The sequence below is a fragment of the Coenobita brevimanus genome, chromosome 29, assembly GCF_032717465.1.
Source record: "Coenobita brevimanus isolate Jiangsu-jjx chromosome 29, ASM3271746v2, whole genome shotgun sequence".
NCBI lineage: Eukaryota > Metazoa > Arthropoda > Malacostraca > Decapoda > Coenobitidae > Coenobita > Coenobita brevimanus.
Genome location: NC_136982.1, coordinates 44,848,556 through 44,868,939, shown reverse-complemented (window position 1 = coordinate 44,868,939; position 20,384 = coordinate 44,848,556). Strand labels below are relative to the sequence as shown.

The 20,384-nt window shown below is 40.9% G+C and overlaps 1 protein-coding gene across 1 annotated transcript; it reads left to right on the top strand.

The window, feature by feature from the left end:
- Window positions 1-284: 284 nt before the first annotated feature.
- Window positions 285-10,806, top strand: LOC145395042 (uncharacterized). Its single transcript, XM_080268786.1, has 8 exons — window positions 285-447; window positions 1,301-1,490; window positions 2,749-2,939; window positions 3,646-3,855; window positions 4,469-4,599; window positions 5,460-5,610; window positions 6,312-6,516; window positions 7,833-10,806. The coding sequence occupies exons 1-8, from the start codon at window positions 285-287 to the stop codon at window positions 10,804-10,806; spliced, it is 4,215 nt and encodes a 1,404-aa protein (XP_080124912.1).
- Window positions 10,807-20,384: the final 9,578 nt, after the last annotated feature.

The following is a 20,384-nucleotide window of genomic DNA, read 5'->3' as shown; positions in this document are numbered from 1 at the left end:
CTTCATAGACTCACATTTTCGTCTTTCTGAAGCTTATTTCACCTAAGCCCAGTGGCAGACGAGGACGGCTCTGCAGTCTTCGTACTACTTCTTCGTGGCTAGCACCATATTCTAGTATTAATATTTTGTTCCATCCCATAATTTTAGATGAAAGGAGCAATTTTTAGGCCAATTTGAAGTTTAAAAAAAAAAAAGGTATACGTAGGATAACAGGATTGGTTGGTAGGCGTGTGTAGGATCGTTGTTTACCTTCTACATGTGTGAATGATCCCGCAACGGTCGTCATGGCGGTCAGTTCAGATGAGGACCCGGGCTCACACATACCTTCTGAGCCGCCTCCTCGCACCGATGGCAAAGTGGTAATCGTCAAAATGCCCTCCTTTACGGTGCTGGATGCTGCTTTTATGGTGACATCAATGCTGACACTTGTTGCGGACGTCGGAACAGGTAAGCCACTGGTTACGTGAGCAGTGCTAATGTTTTTACGTGAACATATACCCATTATGTTTAGCATGATAGATTTGGCTTGGAAGTCATATTACGTTGTTATGGAATGCTGCGTTAATTGTGCTGTATGCTATTAGCCTATGGAATATATGACCAAGAGTAGCAAGTACAGGTAGGCTATACAGTACGTTTGTATGATATATGCAGTCAGTGTAACTAAGCATAGCCCAACACAAGTATAGTATTGGCAAACAGTTGAATATGAAAAAAAAAAAGTATCCATAAAAATAGCCATAAAGTAGTGGCAGATGTTTACAATTGTTTAGTTTAAGGCATTGGTGTATTTGTTTTTTTTCATTGATGGTTGCATTTAAGCCAGTAATATTATGTTCCTTCTGTTATGATCAGTAAATACTAATGCTCACAAATCAGTAGATAGGTACTATGACTTATAAGCAAATGAAAGTAATTTGATGTAGACTTGAATATAAGCTGTTTGGAATTTCAGTCTATATCTATCTGTCTATCCACCCATCCATCTATCAATCTGTGTAGTCAGGAACTCAATCCATAAGGGGTGGCCACAGACTGATTGCTTCCATTTTATCCTGTCCTCTGCAATTTGGCTGCCCTCCATCCAACTTACACCCCCTTCTCTCATTTATCTGTCTGTCGTCTCCATCTCATCCTGAGTAGAGGGGATCGAAGGACATTTGTATAACCAGGCACATTGATGCCACCACATGAAGGCATCCCTCTCCATCATTCTGGGCAAGATTTGAAATAAGTGGTGCAGTACTGCATAACGATGTCCTTAGAGTGAAGAAGCAGAGTAATAGTATCTCACTTCCAGATGTGAATTTAGTGGTGCGGTACTTCCTTAGCGGGTATGTGGTGTGGGCAGGACTGACGTTGACCCTGGTGGCAGTGACGGCAGTGGTAGTAGCAGTGATGTCGATGAGGTGGCACCTTACTGGTGACTCACAACGCATCACCAAGATGCACTGGATCGCCAACATCTGCCTGTGGGGTATTCTTCATCGGTATGTGAGGCTTATTGTAACTACTGTATAGGTCTTTCACCTTAACATGGCCCAGATTTTTGTCTTTTTACGGCTTATTTTACATAGGTCAGTGAGAGAAAAAGACATTGATATGGCTGTCCATTCCACAGCTCTTCGTTTCAGACATCATGTTGTAATACTGATATACCGGTACATGTACCTGTATTGATTCATCACAGCATTCATGATGGAGAGATGACAATTTTAGGCCAGGTTGAAAAGAACATAGTGCATGTTTGTTTTAATTAACAGTTTCCTGACTCCTTTCATTTTGGTTAAGGGCAGTATATTGCCAGAATGGAAAGTAGATTTGATTAGAAAACAAGGAGGCTAATTCCTACCAGTAAGGCTTATCATATTTTATGCAGTCATGACTATTCAAATTGTAGGAGTGGTAGCATTTCATGGCTGCCTTTCTATCTATGATTTGTTACAAGAAAGAAGTGAAATGGTTGAGGTTAAATGCATAGTATTTTGCTGGATCTGTGTGTTTGAATTTGAAGACTGCTTTGGTGTAGACCATTAGCTATATGTTACAGTTTTGAGACTTGGGTTAGTGGGGTTACATTTGGTGATCATCCTATTGAAGCCGTTAATAAGGAGCAGAAATTTTTTTTTTTTTTTTTTTTTTTTTAGCTAAGTTATCCTTAACCTGAATGATTTAGAAATAGTCCTGATTAACTCTTTCAGCCTGATGACATCTTTTTACCAATGCTGTTTCTTACTATATGCAAATTATGTGGTTACATAGGGCCCCTGAAGCCACCAGGGGGCTCCCAAGCTGCCATTATTGGCTTTTTTTTTTTTTAGAAATTAAAATGTGTGTTGAGTCACTCTATATTCATGAAATAAATTTAAATGTTAAAGACTGGGGGATATTAAAAATGCATGGAGAGAGCATTATAGCTGGTTATTGAAAAAGGAGTTTGACTGGGACAAGGAAGGTTTGGAACCAGCTAATCCAGTGTTTGGCCGCAAGGTAAGATTGGATGATGGATGGATGGATACTGCTTATTTCACAAATCTCAGTGGCAGAATAAGACAATACCGTGGCTGTACCGGTACTTGTTTTCTGTACCACATTTTCTTGCTTAGCACTTTATTCTATCTTAAATCCCGTATAGGTCTGAATTCAGGATGAAAATGTAGCAAATTTGGGCCAAGTTAGTGTAAAAAGGGTGTCGTACTGTTGCTATCCTGAATACATCACAAATGGTAGTTACTATATCTGGTGCAGGTACATTTTGATGTTTGTGGCGGGGATCAAAGCCCGGACAACTCAGAACCCCGATGACTTCCGTGACCTGCTGTATCAACAGTGTGATGCATCCATCCTGCGTGTGTTCGAGTGTTTCCTGGAGGCAGCACCACAGCTGGTGTTGCAGCTGTATATAATGCTGTCTTGTAATGACTTTTCTGTATGGACAGGTTTGTAGACCATACTCACTTTGCCCTGTATGTAGGTGATGGAGAGGGACAAATATAATGCTCTCCTTTAATAAGTGCTCTGAATGGACAGGTTTGTGCACTCTTTTTGCACTTTATGTAGGTGGTGGAGAAAGACAGATATAATGCTCTCCTGTAACAACTATTCTGTATGGACAAGGTTGTATAGTGTAGCTACTTTCTTTGCTCTATGTAGTTGATGGAGAGGAGCAACTGCACATAGTGGTAATGATATGAGCAAACAGTTCCACTAACTGGTTACCGTATACAAAACATCCCCCAGCTCCCTCAGTGTCCCCTAAAAGGAGGATGGTGGAATGCCAGAGGGACAGCTTCAATCCACAGTGTACTGGGTTCACATTCAGATAAATCTGGGACTGCAGCTACTTCTTTCTTAATACAAATTTTGACTGTTTACTGTAGTCAAATCTGGGGCCACAGAAGCACAGATTACAGTGTTGTATTGTACTGTGCACATGCCTTTTATACATTCAGTAGACCATTTATTCTGAATAGTGTATACAAGGTAGTAACCAACTTAGCAATGCACATACCACTTGAATTTTATTGTTACTGAGGTACATAAAAAGTATACCAAAGCATAAATTGGCCCATACATCACAGAAGTAAAAAAATATAACTTTTTATTCTAGCTTAACTATAGCAACTTGTTGTTCTTTTCTTACAGGAATCACTGCAATGTCCTCGTTAGTATCACTAGGATGGGGACTAGCAGCATACGCCAAGGCCATGCGTAAGGTCCGGCCTAATAAACACAAGATGTCAGTGATGGGGATGGTGCTACAGATGGCATGGCGGGTTGGCACCATAGCTGCCAGAGTAGCTGCTCTTGCACTGGCCACCACTGTACTCCAGGCATGGATTGTTTTTATCCTAGGTCAGTGTTTGTTCAGGCTTAGAGTTCACATTTTAATAGAGAATGGCCATTTTGGTGCTGGCTGTGGTATGATGTCATGGTTACATTTACTGTGTAGTGCACTTGATTCTCTACTGAGAATCAGATTTTATTTGGAACTACAATACTGTATTAACTTTTTGGGCGTGCGGAGAGGACGAAGGATGATAGTTGGGTGTAGAAGTGAAAAGTTTGAACATCGGGGATAAGGTTGCGATAGGCAGACCAAAAAAGACTTGAGATGAAGTCATTGATTTGATTTTGTTACGACTGAGAATGAAGAATGAGAGATTAAATAGGAGAATGTACAGTATATGAGTGAGGTGGAGGGTGGGAGGGGTATGGGGAGACGAAAGGTGAGATAGAGGGATGGAACAGAGAGTTGTATGAGGGAGTGTGTATGAGTTGGAGAAAGGGAAGCTTGATGACAGAGAACAGGGTAACATAGAGGTGATTCATTTGTTGCCACCCCTTCTGGGATAAAGATGTTTGGCTATAGACAGGTAGGAAGGGAAACAGATAAGTAGATACTGCAGGTAGGATGGTAGGTAGCCAGATCTAACTGCACTGCTGTTAATGGCCACTTGTCACACAGGTTTGCATTTTGTTGTCATGTTCATCTGGGTTGTGACACAGAAGACTCAGTTCAGCAAGACAAAGTGGGAGGAACATACATTCAATTTCATCATGGCCATCACTTACTGTTTCTGCTTCTTTAACCTCAAGGTGAGTAGTATTGTAAGTATTGGGCATCATCATCATCATTATGGATGCACATACAGTATATAGTTACTTTATTCTTGCTAACACTGTACTGTTTAATTCAGCTCTGGGAAATTAAGTCAGAACATTATTAGGACAGTATCATACGGTATTTCATATAATATCAAACTTTGTGATTAATATATTTGTAATATAGGTTGTAGTTGCAGGCATCTACCATCCTTACACTCGATATAGTGCTGATTTTAGGTGAAGACACCGAATGACAAATTTAATGGCTTTTCATAGTCCAGGAAACTATTTATGCATGGGGTGGTTCCATAAAAATGGACACTTGGTGATCCAGCTGGATTCGCCCATAAGGATGGTTGGGGTTTATTGCTTATATGATGCCACTCAGGGCCCAGTGATTGGTCACTCCCTCATTAACTGTCTATTAGCATAGCCCCAGGCCCCTGTGCCGATGGGACAATAAAGGAATGGTCAAGAGACTGTAACTTGTATATACCTGCATGTTGTATATTGTATACAGTAGTTACTAACGTTTATTGCATGAGGGATAAGCGCAATGGAGGATGTTACTGTGATGGATATTGCTGGTGAGGGACACCTTCATGTGCTGGCACTGATATTTACAAGCAGGTCCACTGACTAATTACACAAATGGTCCCTTATTTCTCTCAATCCCTGGGAAGGAGGATGGTGAATGGCAGGAGAGGAGCATATCGCCCTGTAGTCCATCAGGTTCATATCCGGATGAGCCTGGGGCCACACCAGCAACAATTTATTAAGGGAGGGACTGACCCAGTGGCAGAGGTTGGTGTTTAACTTGGTATTTCACCTTGACCTACATTTTATTACAGGAGGGACAAGCACGATGGAGGATGCTGGTGTTCTACTGTGTTATGATGATGGAGAATGTTGGCCTAACTCTCACCTACTACTTCCTTAGTCCCCATAAGCTGTGGGTCAAGAATACAGCATTGGCTGTGGTCCTTGCTTGTCTGAGTCTTGGTAAGTAGGCTATTTTTGCCAGGTGGTTTGGTGACTGAAGGTACACCACCTGAATGTAGAAATTGGAATGGCAACATAATATTTTAGAGGAAGGGTATCGTCTGGGGAAAAAAAATAGTCATTAGATCCACAGGGCTAGGTTTCTGGACTAATGAAAATAGTGAACAATATTGATTTAGACTGGGAATTGCTGGACGCATCTGCATACCTAAATACAGCGTCTCCCATTTTTTTATGTAATTTTGTTATTATTTTTATTATTGTTCTTGTTTTTTTGAAATACTTGTCGGGATAGCTGTAGTTTGTCTTTCTGTTTAGTTTTAGTCACACAGTTATCGCATTTAAGAATGTTATAGCTCATTTTTTCTAACCTGACGAAGATTCCTAACCCGTTTTAGCTCAGTTGGTCAGATATATTCATACTGGAGAGTTGATTTTACTTGTAGCCAAGGAGACTCACTGCTGCCTCATAATGAAGGGTTCATTTAATTACATGCAGCCATGATGCCATTCAGGTTTTACAAGTGGCTCAGTTCTGTTATGTAAAAACCAACCAGATGTAGTTGCAGGAACACCTGACTCATTAGTTGAATCTCACCCTATCTTTAGATGGGAAAAGGATCAGGATCAGGATGATGATGATGATACTTGAATCTTTGATGGAAATTATATTGCATGAATCTTTTTGTTTTGTTTTTCAGGTTTGATATGCATGGTTTCTTACTACCGGTTCTTGCACCCAGTTGGTCCCATCAAGCCTTTTGGAAACAAGATAGGAGTGGCCAAGGAGGGAGAAGATAGTCAGGGTAACATCATTAAAGCTTCTAAGGACCTGGATTCTAATTCACTAGACATGCGGAGAGATTTTAAGTATCTTTATCCAGTTGGCTGCAACCCTTCTAATAGGTGAGAATGATGCTGATTGCTCCGATATTTAATTCTGTTTTAAGTATCTATCTGTTTGGCTGCAATTCTTTTAATAGGTGGGTATGGTGATCATTGGTCTCACATAAAACCAATTGGCTGTGGTCTGTTTCTAGTAGCCAAGCCAAATAGTTTATCATACTTTAGAACAATGAACTGTCTTCTCGTGTATCTATAGCCAGTTGCCATAATCCCAGAGGATTGACTGCAGCCAGACCACTTCCATTTCATTCTGTCCCCTGCCATCAAGTTGTCTTCCCTTTATCCCCCCCCCCCCCTCACTTGCAAGTCATACCTCTCCTCCCCAGCCCTCCATCTCATCCATCATCTCCCTTCCTTTTCTTACATTCCTATTTAGTCTTCCATTCTATGTTCTCACCACATGTCCAAACCATTTCAGAGTACGGTACCATACCTTTATAATACTTTCCAATCCATCCACATCAGTATATTAAATTGTGCACATTATATCAGGCAATATGTGGTAGTTGGTCATTGCTGCTGTTGACAATGGTGAGTAAATAAGTGTATGGTCCACTTCATTGGGAATGCTTTTGATCAGTTCTGCCACTGTCGTGCTTTTTTTTCTTTTCCTTGCTTTCTGGACTGTGCTTTATGCCACCTGTGGGGGAGGAGGGAGAGGGAAGAGGCAGGATGATGATAATGAATTTTTAAGAATCTGATTAGATGATGTATGTATGTATGTTTCTTGTCTGTAATGCTGTACCTTCATCCAAGAGCCAGTTAGTCAGTTTACCTAAATTTCCCCTCATCCAGCAGTCAGTCAATCAGTTTTCATTCTTTTCCCCTCATCCAACATTTAGTTAGCCAGTTTATCTGTATTTTCTCTCATCCAGCACTCAGTTAGCCAGTTTATGTGTGTTCCCTATATTTACCCAAGGAAGACATGGGTTGAGGTGATGTATGCTGACCCCATATCTAGAGGTACTACTAGAGCTGATGCAGAGTAGATCATGGTGGAGGAGTGTTATCAGTTGAACCCATCTGACCTGTGCTACATAGAAAGCAGACATAAAACCATAGAAGATGATCCATCATTCAATTGGTTCTCGTCAACTTGGCCCATAATTTTGTCCTTTTGCAGCTTATTTTACGTAACCCAAAGGAAGAAAATTAAAATATTCTGGCACAACAACTTCCCATACTTCATGAGTGCCACAGTATTCTGTGGTTAATCTTTTGTTAGTCAGCATTCAAAATGGAGAAGTAGCAATTTTAGGCCAAGCTCAGGTGAAACGAATATGGTCTGAATATTCATATTTTCCCTCATTCAACAGTGTGTTATCAGCACCAGGAGTCATCCTTGAGACGTCTCCCCCACGCTCTAGGTCATCTTCATCAGTTGATACCATCCCTGCCATTCCTGATGCCACCATCACTTATAAATCTCCACCTAAACATCCCGGGACCATGTGTACTGTGCAGGACTTGCTGGCAAATGTTTCTTGTAACAGTGACATCCAGATCAGAGATGATGAGGAAGAACAGACTGAGGGAGCTTCAGGTGATGCTATCTCCTCTGGACAAAAGAGAGATGATTTAGAGGTAAGCCCAACTTCTTTTGAGAGAAGTATTACTAGGGAGCTGAACTCAAAGTTGTCTGCCTTAAATATGAAAGACTGTAATCCTGAGCTCCATGTAACTGAAGTTAGAAAAATAAATCAAAATACTAGTCAGGAAGAAATGACAGATTTGGAGGAAGTTGAGGTGCCAGAAGTCAAATGTACCAGGCTGTGTGAACCAGATCTTGGTGACTGTGGAAGAAATGAAAATTCTGAAAATAGTGATATTAATAGGAAAATAAACAATAATATAGGATCTAAAGATAGCAAGTTCAATTCACTGAGACATTCACAAGTGAAATCTAGCCCTAATAGTGTTGGTCTTCCTTTGCGTCTAGACTACACAAGTCAGATTAGTTTGGATGATATATGTGGAAGTGAGGTGCATCATAGAAGTGCTAGTATATTGAGAACCAGTTCTCGCGGTAGGAGATGCACCTCGGACTTTGACATGAGGCTTACTTCACTGCCAAATATTTCGAGTAGCATGGTAAATACCTTCACCAATATCATGCTAGCAGAAACCAATCCTGAATGCGGGAATGAGCCAGAGATTCTTGCTCCACATGTCCCAAATGTCGAATTAGCAGTGATAGACAGAATGCACATTATTGAAACGGAGTCATCGGGGGTCAGCTCTGATGGACACTCGGGGTATGAGAACACATATGAAGAGAAGGATATTCAGAGGAGGAATCTACCACCCAAGTCGTTGAATCTGGTGGTGCCTAATCTTAATGAAACTCAGACCACTCATTCTTCCATTCCACATGATTATGAGAACATTTGTGCTGTTAATATTAATAGGGAGATGTGGGGTGTCCGACACTGGAAGACATATTCAGATATAGAAACCAGATTACATGATGACAGTACATTCAAGGAGAGACTCAGAATCCTTGACAGTACCATAGCCTCAACTGTGTATTCAGAATATAACAGCATATTGAAAGGAAGATCCCGAAGGTCTGTTAGTTTGATTGATGATTGTGAGAGTGTGTTGTCCAGATCATTACCTGATTTGAGTGCATTCCGATTGGACACCTGCCTTGAGGAGCCAGAGGAAGAGGCTGAAAAACCAGTCAGTTTTGCTGATGTAAAGACTGATCATAGACTGATGGATGTCCTCAATCAGCTCAGAGCCAACAGAACTATTAATAAATCTAGTTCTGTTGACAACATTCCCAATTATGAGACTATTTGGATTGGTGATGTAAATAAGCCTGAATCAGAAGAGACATCACTTCATACAACCTCCACAGGTAATAAATCCTCCCTAGTCGTCACTATTGGTGATGTTCGTGCCAGAGAATCTCTGTGTAACCTTTACTATTCTACCATGTCTGATCTGTCCTTCAGGTACTATAGTGAGAGAATGAGAAGAAATTACTCCATAGGCTCACTTTCATCTCATCATACCTCACACAGCTCAGGCAGGGAGATAGTGCGAGCTATTTCTGTACCAGACAATAAAACATTACTAGAAGTCAGGGAACTGATTGATGAACAGAGAAAGAGGGAAGAAGAGGCTGCTAAGAATGTTGAAAATGAAGAAGCAGCACCCATAAACATAGAATCTGCACCTCATCAGTTCATGAACACACCACTGGGAGTCAACATCCGCCCACGACGCAAATTCTCACTGCTGCGGGAGAGATTTGAGAACCCCCATTGGACTCCCCTCAAATCACCACTTAGGAAAGGACAGACACCACAGAGAAGGAATTCACTGCAGGACCGCACAGCTAAGGCACTACAGGCTGGCATAAAAGTCTTCCGCAGGCCCAGAGTTCATGTCATTACGCCTAAGAAAGAGGACAACAAAGATACCCCTCGCTTGAAAAGTCCATTCAGATCCAAAGCCACTACCCCAACAACTCCAACCATTAGAAAGCCTGTTGATACTCCTGTTCAGTCAAATGTGGCACCTAATACAGAGAAAAAAGTTACCAAGTCTTTAGGACAGCAAACACCACAGCTTAAAAACCCTGCAGACAGTAAACTGACCAAAGGAACACCAAAGACCAGCACACCAGATGACACCAGGCCCAAAGCCACACAGAAGTTCAAAACCGCTCTTGAGCCTAATAAAGTGAAATTAACAGAGGGACCAAAGACAAGTACCCCTGAGGGAAATAAACAACTGCCTCAAATCAGCATTCTTAGTGCAGTATCGAGTGTTGTTGCATCACCTGAGAACTTCAAACCACGGATGCCTCTCTCAGAAAACTTCAACCATAACATAATCACTTCACAGTCACATATTCATCAGACCAGCATAGAGACAGGCAGTATACAGAAGATAACTGGAACTAGTGTTGTCAGTCTCAAGAATACCAAAATTCCCATAGGTAATGAGAATGCCTATGAAAGCTTACATGCAACTCGGTTTGAGTCAGGTTTTCAAAAGAATGCACAAATAAACCCCCAAAAGATGCACGATTCACCTCGAGATGATGTCCAATACCTGGGCAGTAAGACGATGTTTCCAGGTGCATTGAGCTTACCACAGCTACAACCAGAAACAAAGCAAACTATAATCAGTATATCCAAGACTACAGATTCCCCTCACTGCCAGCAGAAGAAATCCATAAGCCATATTGTTCTCTCATCATCTCAGTCACCAGAGATTAACATGCAGAAATCAACCTTGTCCCCTAATTCTAAGATATTTTCCAGAAGAATTTGAGAGGAAAATAGACTTCATATTCATTGTATCCAACATGTACGGTATTAAGAGACTTCTGATGAATATAAACTCTTACATAAGATGTCATTTATCAGGTCTCCATTATATTTTTATATTTCATTGTATTTGAGTCTCTTAATTCACCTTTACTTTTTATAATAAGTGAATTAGCAATAGGATTGCATTAGCGAATTATAAGTTTTGTACTTCCGTAGTTTCTGTCATATGCATTTTTGCCACTCAGTGGTTTAATGTATTTTGTAAATTAGAACAGGTAGTATTATCTCATTCATTTACTAAATTCTGAGTAATGTAACTGTCACATTTGTAGACAATGCTAATGATGATGAAGCAACTTACACTCTGCATGGATATCTTCTTGGTCATTACAGAATATTTTATGTCATACTTACTAATTTAATTTTTAAAGTCATATTTATTGCATGCAGCTCTATTATTTTCTCTCTTTTACTCACAGTGAAACCAAAGCTAGATAGCAAAGATATATTTTAAGGTTGTTAGGATTAATTTGGATTTTTCAGAAGTCACACAAATTTTATCCAACATCCACATTTATATGTGGATTTGGATAAGCCAGCTTCCCTCTTTTTAATGTAATATTCTTTACATTTTACTTACAGTATTATGTAGATCTGATACTCACCCCTTAATACAGTGATGATGTTTTTATAGTGAGTATACAATTATTTTATTCAGTTGTAGGAAAGACCTTACATAATTTACCCCTTCATTTCTGTCAAGCATATTCCTTTTTAATTACACAACCGGTGCTGAAGAGAGACGCCCTCACATAGTGGCACTGATAAAGCTGAGCACCTCCACTGCTCAGTTATACAAACGTCCCTCAGCTGTCTCCGATTCCCCCAAATGGAGGATGGTGGACTGCAGGAGGAGGGTAGCATCAGCCCACAGTCCACTGATTGATATTTTAGTTGAACCCGGGGACTTGGCTACTGCTATTATTAATCATAGAACCAGCAGACAATTTTATTCATTTTGGAAAAGTTTCATAGAAGGGAGGAAGTTAAGGAAGGCTATATCAAACCCTTCCTGTTTGAAAAATCTATTCCAAAGTGAATAAAATTGTTTTGATGTAACAAGAATGACCTAAAGAATCAGCCACTGAATTTAGGGTGTGAAGGAAATATTGCCTGTCAGTTTCATTCAGTATTTAGGTAGACTTTTGAAACATAGAGTTTATGTTTTATTTTCCTGAAGTTTTTGATTGCCAAGGATTTCCATCAGCTGAATAGTCATGATATTAGCCAGAATAGATTACATTGGCAGATACATTCATAGCGGTGTAAAGGTTAATGAGTGTTTTAAACTTTGTTGACTGCTAAGCCTTATCTTCAGTTTTATTTGAAATTTTGTTTGATATTAGTCAGGATAAGGTACTTAACTGTGTCCATAACTGTGAAAGGTAAAGATTATATGAGGTTAACTATTAGTGTGATTACATCCTTTAAATTTATTTCTTGTTTACATCAGACAGTTACTGTATGCATAGCATGGGAAGATCTGTCTTAGGGCAGCCGTACGTGGAGATAGTATCTTGCCTTTGACTGTGAGGTTCCTCCCCTAAACTGAATAGTTTCTTGCCCTTTGACTGTGAAGTGTCTCCCTAAACAGAATAAAATCATCTGATGTTAACAAGAATAAAATATAAAAGATATCATCACACTGAAGGGGATAGTATGAAAACCGACGACAAATTTTGTATTGTTATGTTATGCTGTACAAAAACTAATGTACCTTATAATATAAATGTATAATTTCTACCAAGAAACCAGGTTGGGGTTTTGTGAATGCATAAAGGGTATGTTATTATCCATGTTGAGCTATGAATGTGAGACACTGTCATGGCATGCATTTAAAAGTGATGGGTGAGAACAGTGGAGATGAGATATTATATGTAGGTAGGATAGAATAAGAAAATTTAGTGATGAGTGAAATGGAGCTCAGTATTTCAGTTTGTTGATTGGGGGTAGAAGAACGTGTCCTTTGGTAATTGTAGTTGTGGACCAAAACTCATATATAAACCTGGTGGACTGCAGGTTTAAGTTGTCTTCCTGCTGCAGTTTACCATTCTCCTTTCAGGGGATAGGGAGGGAGTTGAGGAACTGCTGTATAGCCAGGCAGTTAAATCACCTGGCTGTATCAGTGCCATCACATGAAGGCTTTGCTCTAGTGCCCTATTATTGGTATCACAGTGAGAATGGCTATGACCAAGGTGGTGAAAATGATAAATGAGAGTGAGTTTGGGGATAGAGAGAGGCATGAAAGGCCAAGCAATAGATAGATAGATAGATAGATGGTTAGGTTAGGTTAGATGTGAAAATAATAAATGAGAGTGAGTTTGGGGATACAGATAGGCATGAAAGGCCGAGGCAAATGAGTAATACAGTATGGTAAGTGAACGTAGATATCAAGGTTTAGAAACTAAGAGAGCAAATGAATTAATAAGGAGGGAAATGGATGGATGAAATTTGTGTGAAGGTGCAGTTGACAAAGGTTTCACTCTTCCCCTTAGCCATTTGGCCACCCCTTGCAGGATTACGGCATCTTGCAATAGATAGATAGATAGATAGATTATTACTATTATTTTATTATTATTGCTACTCATCACCCTGCCCTACGGTGGGAAAGGAGGTCCGGATGATGATGATGATGATGATGATGATGATTATTATTAGTATTAGTATTATTACTTTTACTACTATTATTATTATTATTATTATTATTATTATTGCTTTTATATACAGTATTTGTTTATTTTTGGTAGTTAACAGAATGGTTCTACCCAACTGCTATTGCAAGAGCAACGTAATCAAAACTAAATTACATACCGGTAGTATGGTTTGAGCTGAGAATTTCCAGAATGATGGACGTGTGATTGTATTATACATTTACGTGGATAATCTGTTGATTTGTTCTGCTCATGATTTTTCTTCCTGTATCTGGTTCTAGCTTGTTCCATTTATCAGTGGAATGTAGGGCTGGGATGTTATGATTCTCAGGTTTACCTTCTTGTCTATGAGTATGATTGCTTATGAATATAACTGCTTGTGTCTGCTTGACTGGAAGAGGTACAAGGAAGCATATACATCATAGTACAGTATGCCTCGAGAATCTGAACATCTGATTTTCAAAATGCTCACATTCCAAAATAGTTTTTCATGGAATAGAAGGGAGAGAGAAACCTGTTCTTTACACGGGAAGAATCATCCAATATATTACCATTGTGCCAGGAATTGAACCCAGGACTCTCAGGTGAGAGCCAGGCAGCAATTCACTAGGCCATGACCAGGTAAAAGTTATCTCACATTGTCACAATCATATAACCAATGTCCCTCCACCCCCACTGTAGACATGACGAGGCTGAGATAACCCCCTGGCACTCGGACAAGTAGATGCTTTTAATCTATCCCTAGCACTTACGGCAAGTCAGGATGAAGATTGTAACAATGTGAGATAACTTTTAGCTGGTCATGGCCTTGTGGATTGCTGCCTGGCACTCACCTGAGAGTCCCAGGTTCGATTCCCGGCATAATGGTAATACATTGGATGGAGAACAGAAGGGTTTTTATATCCTCTGTCTTCACACGATCAGTGCATGCTTGAAGACAAAATCTATTTGTGACAAGCCTGATAGTTGGTGATACAATACAAATATAAGGCACTTCAATGCACTTATTGTTTGTGGTACTTTAGGGTAAAACTCCATACAAGATTATCTCATAGTTACCATTGTGATTCTACTTTCTTATATATTCCAGTTTCCATAAAGGCTTTGGAACCATGTATTTCAGATTTGAGGCTTTGTGTTGTACTATACTGTACTTGTATGTGTATGTGAATGAGTAAAAATGTTCTGTTATCTCATGTATGTGAAGGAGTAAAAATGTCCTGTTACCTCATGTATATGAAGGGGTAAAAATGTTCTGTTTTCTCATGTATGTGAAGGAGTAAAAATGTCCTGTTACCTCATGTATATGAAAGAGTAAAAATGTTCTGTTGCCTCGTGTATGTGAAGGAGTAAAAATGTCCTGTTACCCCCAGTTTTTTGCCCCATACTCATTAAGAGCTTTTGTATCATCACCACCATCATCCGGACCTTGTTTGCCACCTAGGGCAGGGTGAGGAGTAGCCTTGTCCAGACAGCCAAAGTTTTCCCAATTCAATGGGCCACGCTTCCATTCATTCATCATTCAAGCCCTCGAAATCCTGGTTCAATCTGATAGGCCAAAAAAATATCACCACATTCTGTAGCATCACATATACCTATCTGATAGAGCCAATCTGAACACTGTCACATTAAAAATGGGTGCCAAATCTCTGGTCATGCACTTCTGTGCACAAAATTCATCCAGCCAGTTCGATCTCTTGTCATTCCCTTAGCCTCACCAACTTCCATACCTCTCATCCTCACACAGTCATCCACCATATCCCTCCACCTTCTTGGCCTGCCTCGCCTCCTCCTTCCTGCAAGTTCGCTCAGATATACCTTTTTCGCTACTCTATTGTCATCCATTTTCTCCACATGACTATACCATCTCGGTATACTCTCTTCGGTTCTGGTGTCCACAGACTTCCTCACTCCGCATCTTTGTACTCGTTGCATTACCATTCTCTCCGTATGGCATATTTTCCTTGATTGTCCTCTTTACACTATGCAGCTACGTGTTGCATTTCCTTTTTTGTCTCGCCTCCAGCATCCCCCCCCTTCTTGCAGACTTTCTCTGGGAATCACCGTATTTTTCCTTCCATAATATCATGTCCTTCCTTACCTCTATTGGCCTTCTTTCCGACATCTAATTCTGTTCCATATTGTAGTAGTCCCATCTGTGATATGATATACTTCTTCCATTGACCCATTTCTTTCACGACGCCGTGTCTGTGATCCCGGCCCACCCAGCGTACACAATTTGTAGCCGATGATCCGGCGTTGTGGTGGATGTTGGCACTAGGTTCCTATTGTTCTTCAATGCAGTCAACTGTGGTCTGTTGCTAGTATTAATTACTGGGACATATACTTCTCTTGTAACATTTGAGTACATTCCCCTTTATGGGACAGTACTCTGGTACATGCAGTGGAGATCAGGGGTGCATTTTTGTGGTGTGTACTGATGTAATTCATTATGGTAGCCCTGTTGCTCTCATACCGCCAAATATACACACTATCACACATACCCTTACACTACCCCACATACTCTCACATTTCCCCACACAGCCTCACACTGTCCCACACACCCTCACGCTACCCCACACACCCTCTCACTATCCCACATACCCTCACACCGCTCCAACACCCCCGCACACCCTTACACCGCTCCAACACCCCCGCACACCCTTACACCGCTCCAACACCCCCACTCATCCTCATGCTACCCCACATGCCCCCACACTGCTTCACACACCCTCACATTATCCCACACACCCTACACACCCTCACACTACCCCACACGCCCTCTCTCTCTCTCTATCCACACACACACACACACACACCTTGATCTTGCTGTTTTTTTTTTTTTTTTTTTTTTTTTTTTTTTTTTGTGCTGCTAACAATCTTTTTCAGATAAGGAGAGCACCGTAATAGTGAAGGGGTTAAAGATTTATCGTATTCCTGTCAGATAAAAAGATATTTCAAAGCTGAATAAAAGCGTCTGGATAATCCGTCCATCCATCCATTGCCAGACGCCATGTACTCCAAACGGGGTGGTCAAGGGCTTAGAGTTAATTGTTTTACAGGGAGGGGCACTAATCCTCCACCAACCCCACTTGACACGTAGGGATGCCAAACAGCATCTGGAGTTCCCAGGCGGTCACCCATCCAAGTACTAACCAGACCCAGGAAGATAATACAAGACGTTCCTGGGACTTAAGGTATTAAATTTTATTCTTAACGCCAGATGATTTTATTTAGCTTAGTGAAACGTCTTCCGATGAGTGGAATAATCCTTCAGTACAGTATGATAATGTCTGTAGGAAATCTAATTCTTGCTGCCCAGACGATTTTTTTTTTTTTTATAAATCTCGGGAAGACCCTCTTGTTAACTCATTCAACGTAGTGACTTAAGACTTATTCTAATAGACGATTTTATTCAGCACGGGAGATTTCCAGAACTGGAGGAGCTAGATATAGCCTTCAGTATCCCCTTCACTGCCACAGGCCTGTTCAAATTTGAATGAAGGTTGGTATAAAGGTAATCATATTGGAAGGTTAATGGATTTTTTTTTTTTAAACCACTTCCTTCACCACCATAACTGTCCCAGGTAAACTAAAATCATCTGACACCAGTAAATAATAAAATAAAAATAAGAAGCCATATTAACGACGTGATTAGGTGTCAAGCTGCCAGAAGCTAACCAAAGGAAAGTCACAAGAGGAGGAAACTGGATTTCAATATTCCACGCGGTGTTATCGGAGACCCGTTGATTTCAATACCCACAATATCGAGAGAGAGAGACTAGGTAGAATTTATTTTGAAAAGTAGAGAAAAAAATGCATACTGTACGAAATACAAAGGGGATTTTAAATTGAACACAATATCAGCATGAAGTCAAGGATAAAACAAATCTCAAAGTAAAGATCATATCTCAGCAGATGCAGAAGAGAAAAATATGATCATCAGAATATTGGACCCCATTCCACATGGATGTCATCATCATCACTATCATCGTTGTCGTCGTCATCATTTCCACCACCACCATCATCACCGTGCTGAAAATTGGTTCTGCTTTCCTCAGCACGGCACATTTCGGTATCGTCCACCGAGGCAGAAGTTACAGCTTTAAGCTGATAAGAGCGGGAGCGGGGAGAACTGGGGGACGGGGACTGGGACCCCTTTTATCATGGTGGTGTGGTGCTGGAGAGGGACGACTTCATGTAGTGGCACCAATATGACTGGGCGGTGGAGCTTTCCGGTGATCCAATCGCCCCATCAGCTCCCTACCTGTTCCCCTAAAGGAGGCTGGTGGACTGCTGAAGATGGGTAAGTTCGGCCTGCACTCCACTGTGTTCATGTTCAGATGAGCCAGGCTGTATGGTATTGCTTTATTCTGCCACAGAACTACGGAGAATAAACTATAAAAGGACGAATATCTCCGCCAAGTTAAGATGAATGAATTTTAAATAGTACGAATGAAATAGACATACAGTTTCTGAATGAGTTAAGGACTGCTTAATAGGGATCAGAATAACGGGCCGCAAGTTAAATGGCTTTAGATTAACGGGATAGGAGTGTGTGTGTGCGTGCGTGTGTGTGGAGAGGTGGGGTGATGGAAGGAGAGATTGCGTGCGGAAGGAAGGGAAGGGATGGAGGGATTGAGTAGGGAAGGAAGTGAGGAAATTAAGGAAGGAGTGTGAAATGAGGATGGGAAGAAAGGACGTGTTTAAGGAAGAGAAGGAATGCAGTATATAACGTATGAATGAGTAAGGGAGTGAATGTGAGAAGAGAGGAAGGAAGTAAGGTGTGTACTAGGGATGGAGGAAAATGGAGGGAAGGCGTGAGGTTTGTGTAGTGAGTGAGCGAGGGAGTGAACTAATGACAGCGGGAAGGGGTGAATGGGTAAGAGAGGAAGTATATGAACGAGAGTGAGGGAGTATGAGTGAGAGCGAAGGGGTGAATGAGTAAGAGAGCGAGTGTGTGTGTCAGGAAGTAACTAAGGATTGGCGTTTGCTTCTGGCAGTGTCCTGAGGCGGTGCGGGACGAGACCTGCACTAAACTAATTACCAGGGCACAATCAATTACACCGGGCGGTGAGGGGGGGGGGGTGGAAGTAGAGGGAGAGGGGTAGGGTGGTTTGCAGAGAGAAGGGAGGGAGGGAGAAGCTGCAGCGAGGGACGAGGGAGGAGAGGCTGGAGAGAGGAGATGGAGGGGAGGGGGTAGAAGAGTTTGGAGAGAGGGCGAAGGAAAGTAGGAGAGGTTTGAGAGAAGGAAATTTGGAGGGAGGAGGAGAGGGGAGTGGTGGGGGGCAGAGGGGAGTTTTTTTTTTTTTTATGTGCTCGACTCTGGGCATAGGCTTTACAGCCTGCTCCCAAGTTTGGAGAGGGGAGGAGGGAAAGAGCGGCAGGAGAAAGGGAGGGAGTAGGGATGTGTGGAGAAAAGAGGAGGTGGTGGTAAGAGTGGATAGGAAGGGGAGGAAGAGGGTTGAAAAGAAGGAAGGAATAAGCTTTTAAGTATTTTGTATCTCTCTGAATGAAGAAAAAAGTATAAACATATAATATTAAAAAAGATAAGCTTATGAAAATTGCAAATACGGAATCTTGAGCCGGATTTAGGTACATACTTCCGATCATCTACTACTTGTAACTATGATTCATATTTGAAGGAAGAACAAGGGAAGTTATAACCCTGTTATAACTCATTCTCTCTGCAGATCAAAATCTGAGACGGGATTCTAAAAATATTTACGCATATTATCTTCTGGTAACTTTTTTATTTTTGACGGAAAGACAAGGAAACGAGAATGCATAGTTACTGTTTTTCCATGCCTTCTTTTAGTTACGAAAGGATTATTATCGCAGACTATATTAGTTTTCTGCAGGAAGAAAAAGGAACGGATATGACAGTATCTTCTTATATCTCTAGCTCTTTCTGAAAAATAAGTTGCGACAAGGAATCAATCGTAAACATGTTCGAGAATCCGACCTGGATGGTTGAACGTGAATAGAAATTCCCATTAAGATAAAAAACAATACACAAGTGAAAAGAAATAGAAGGCACTGGCACTGAGTTGACATATGCATAATTCTTTTAAACTGTGATATAATGAAGGAATTGTGACAGTGCAAGTGCGAGTTTAGATTGAATTAAGCGAGCGTCGTCTGCTGTTGTCCTCCGTTGAAGTTCCGGTTTAAAAGTAAAAGGTCTCCCATTCTGTATGCGTCTCCCTTATAGGTGTGTATTTTCACTTAGGCTTCTCTTTTTCATCTTGCCTACTTTTGGAATGACTGTAACTATGTATCGTAACTATTTTTTACATTCATATTACGGTATTTCACTTACTCGGTTCATGAGGACGCTACCAATGCCAACAAGGAACAAGAAGATTTAAGTGCTGTGGTGATGTGTTAGAGTGGCGTGTATTCACGATTTATTGTCGGTATTTTCTCGTATCTAAGATTTGTTGTAACAGGAAGGACAGGGAAAGGGAGTGCAGATATTTCTACGTCTCCTGTTCTTCCTGCAATCAACAAATCTTGGTTACGAGTCGGAAATATGAGGGTGTTTAGTTTTCCGTAGCTCGGCAGTCCCGTATGCACCTCTTCCCCAGTAATTTATTTTTCAGTTACCCGTGACTAGCTTCTTGATTGTCATCTATGCCTTCTAGTATTGACATAGAGTGCATAGATAACATACAAGAGAATATTAACCCATCACGCTCAAAATTAATAGGTAAGGAAGAAGCGGTGTTAGAAACCCTCCTGTGCTGATAAAAATGTTGGACTGTGACTGAGTCGGTGTACATAGCTGGTTATGTACTGTTCTTCACCATGTTACAGTGGGGAGGAATACAAAAGCACCACGGTTTTGAAAGGTACGTACACATAG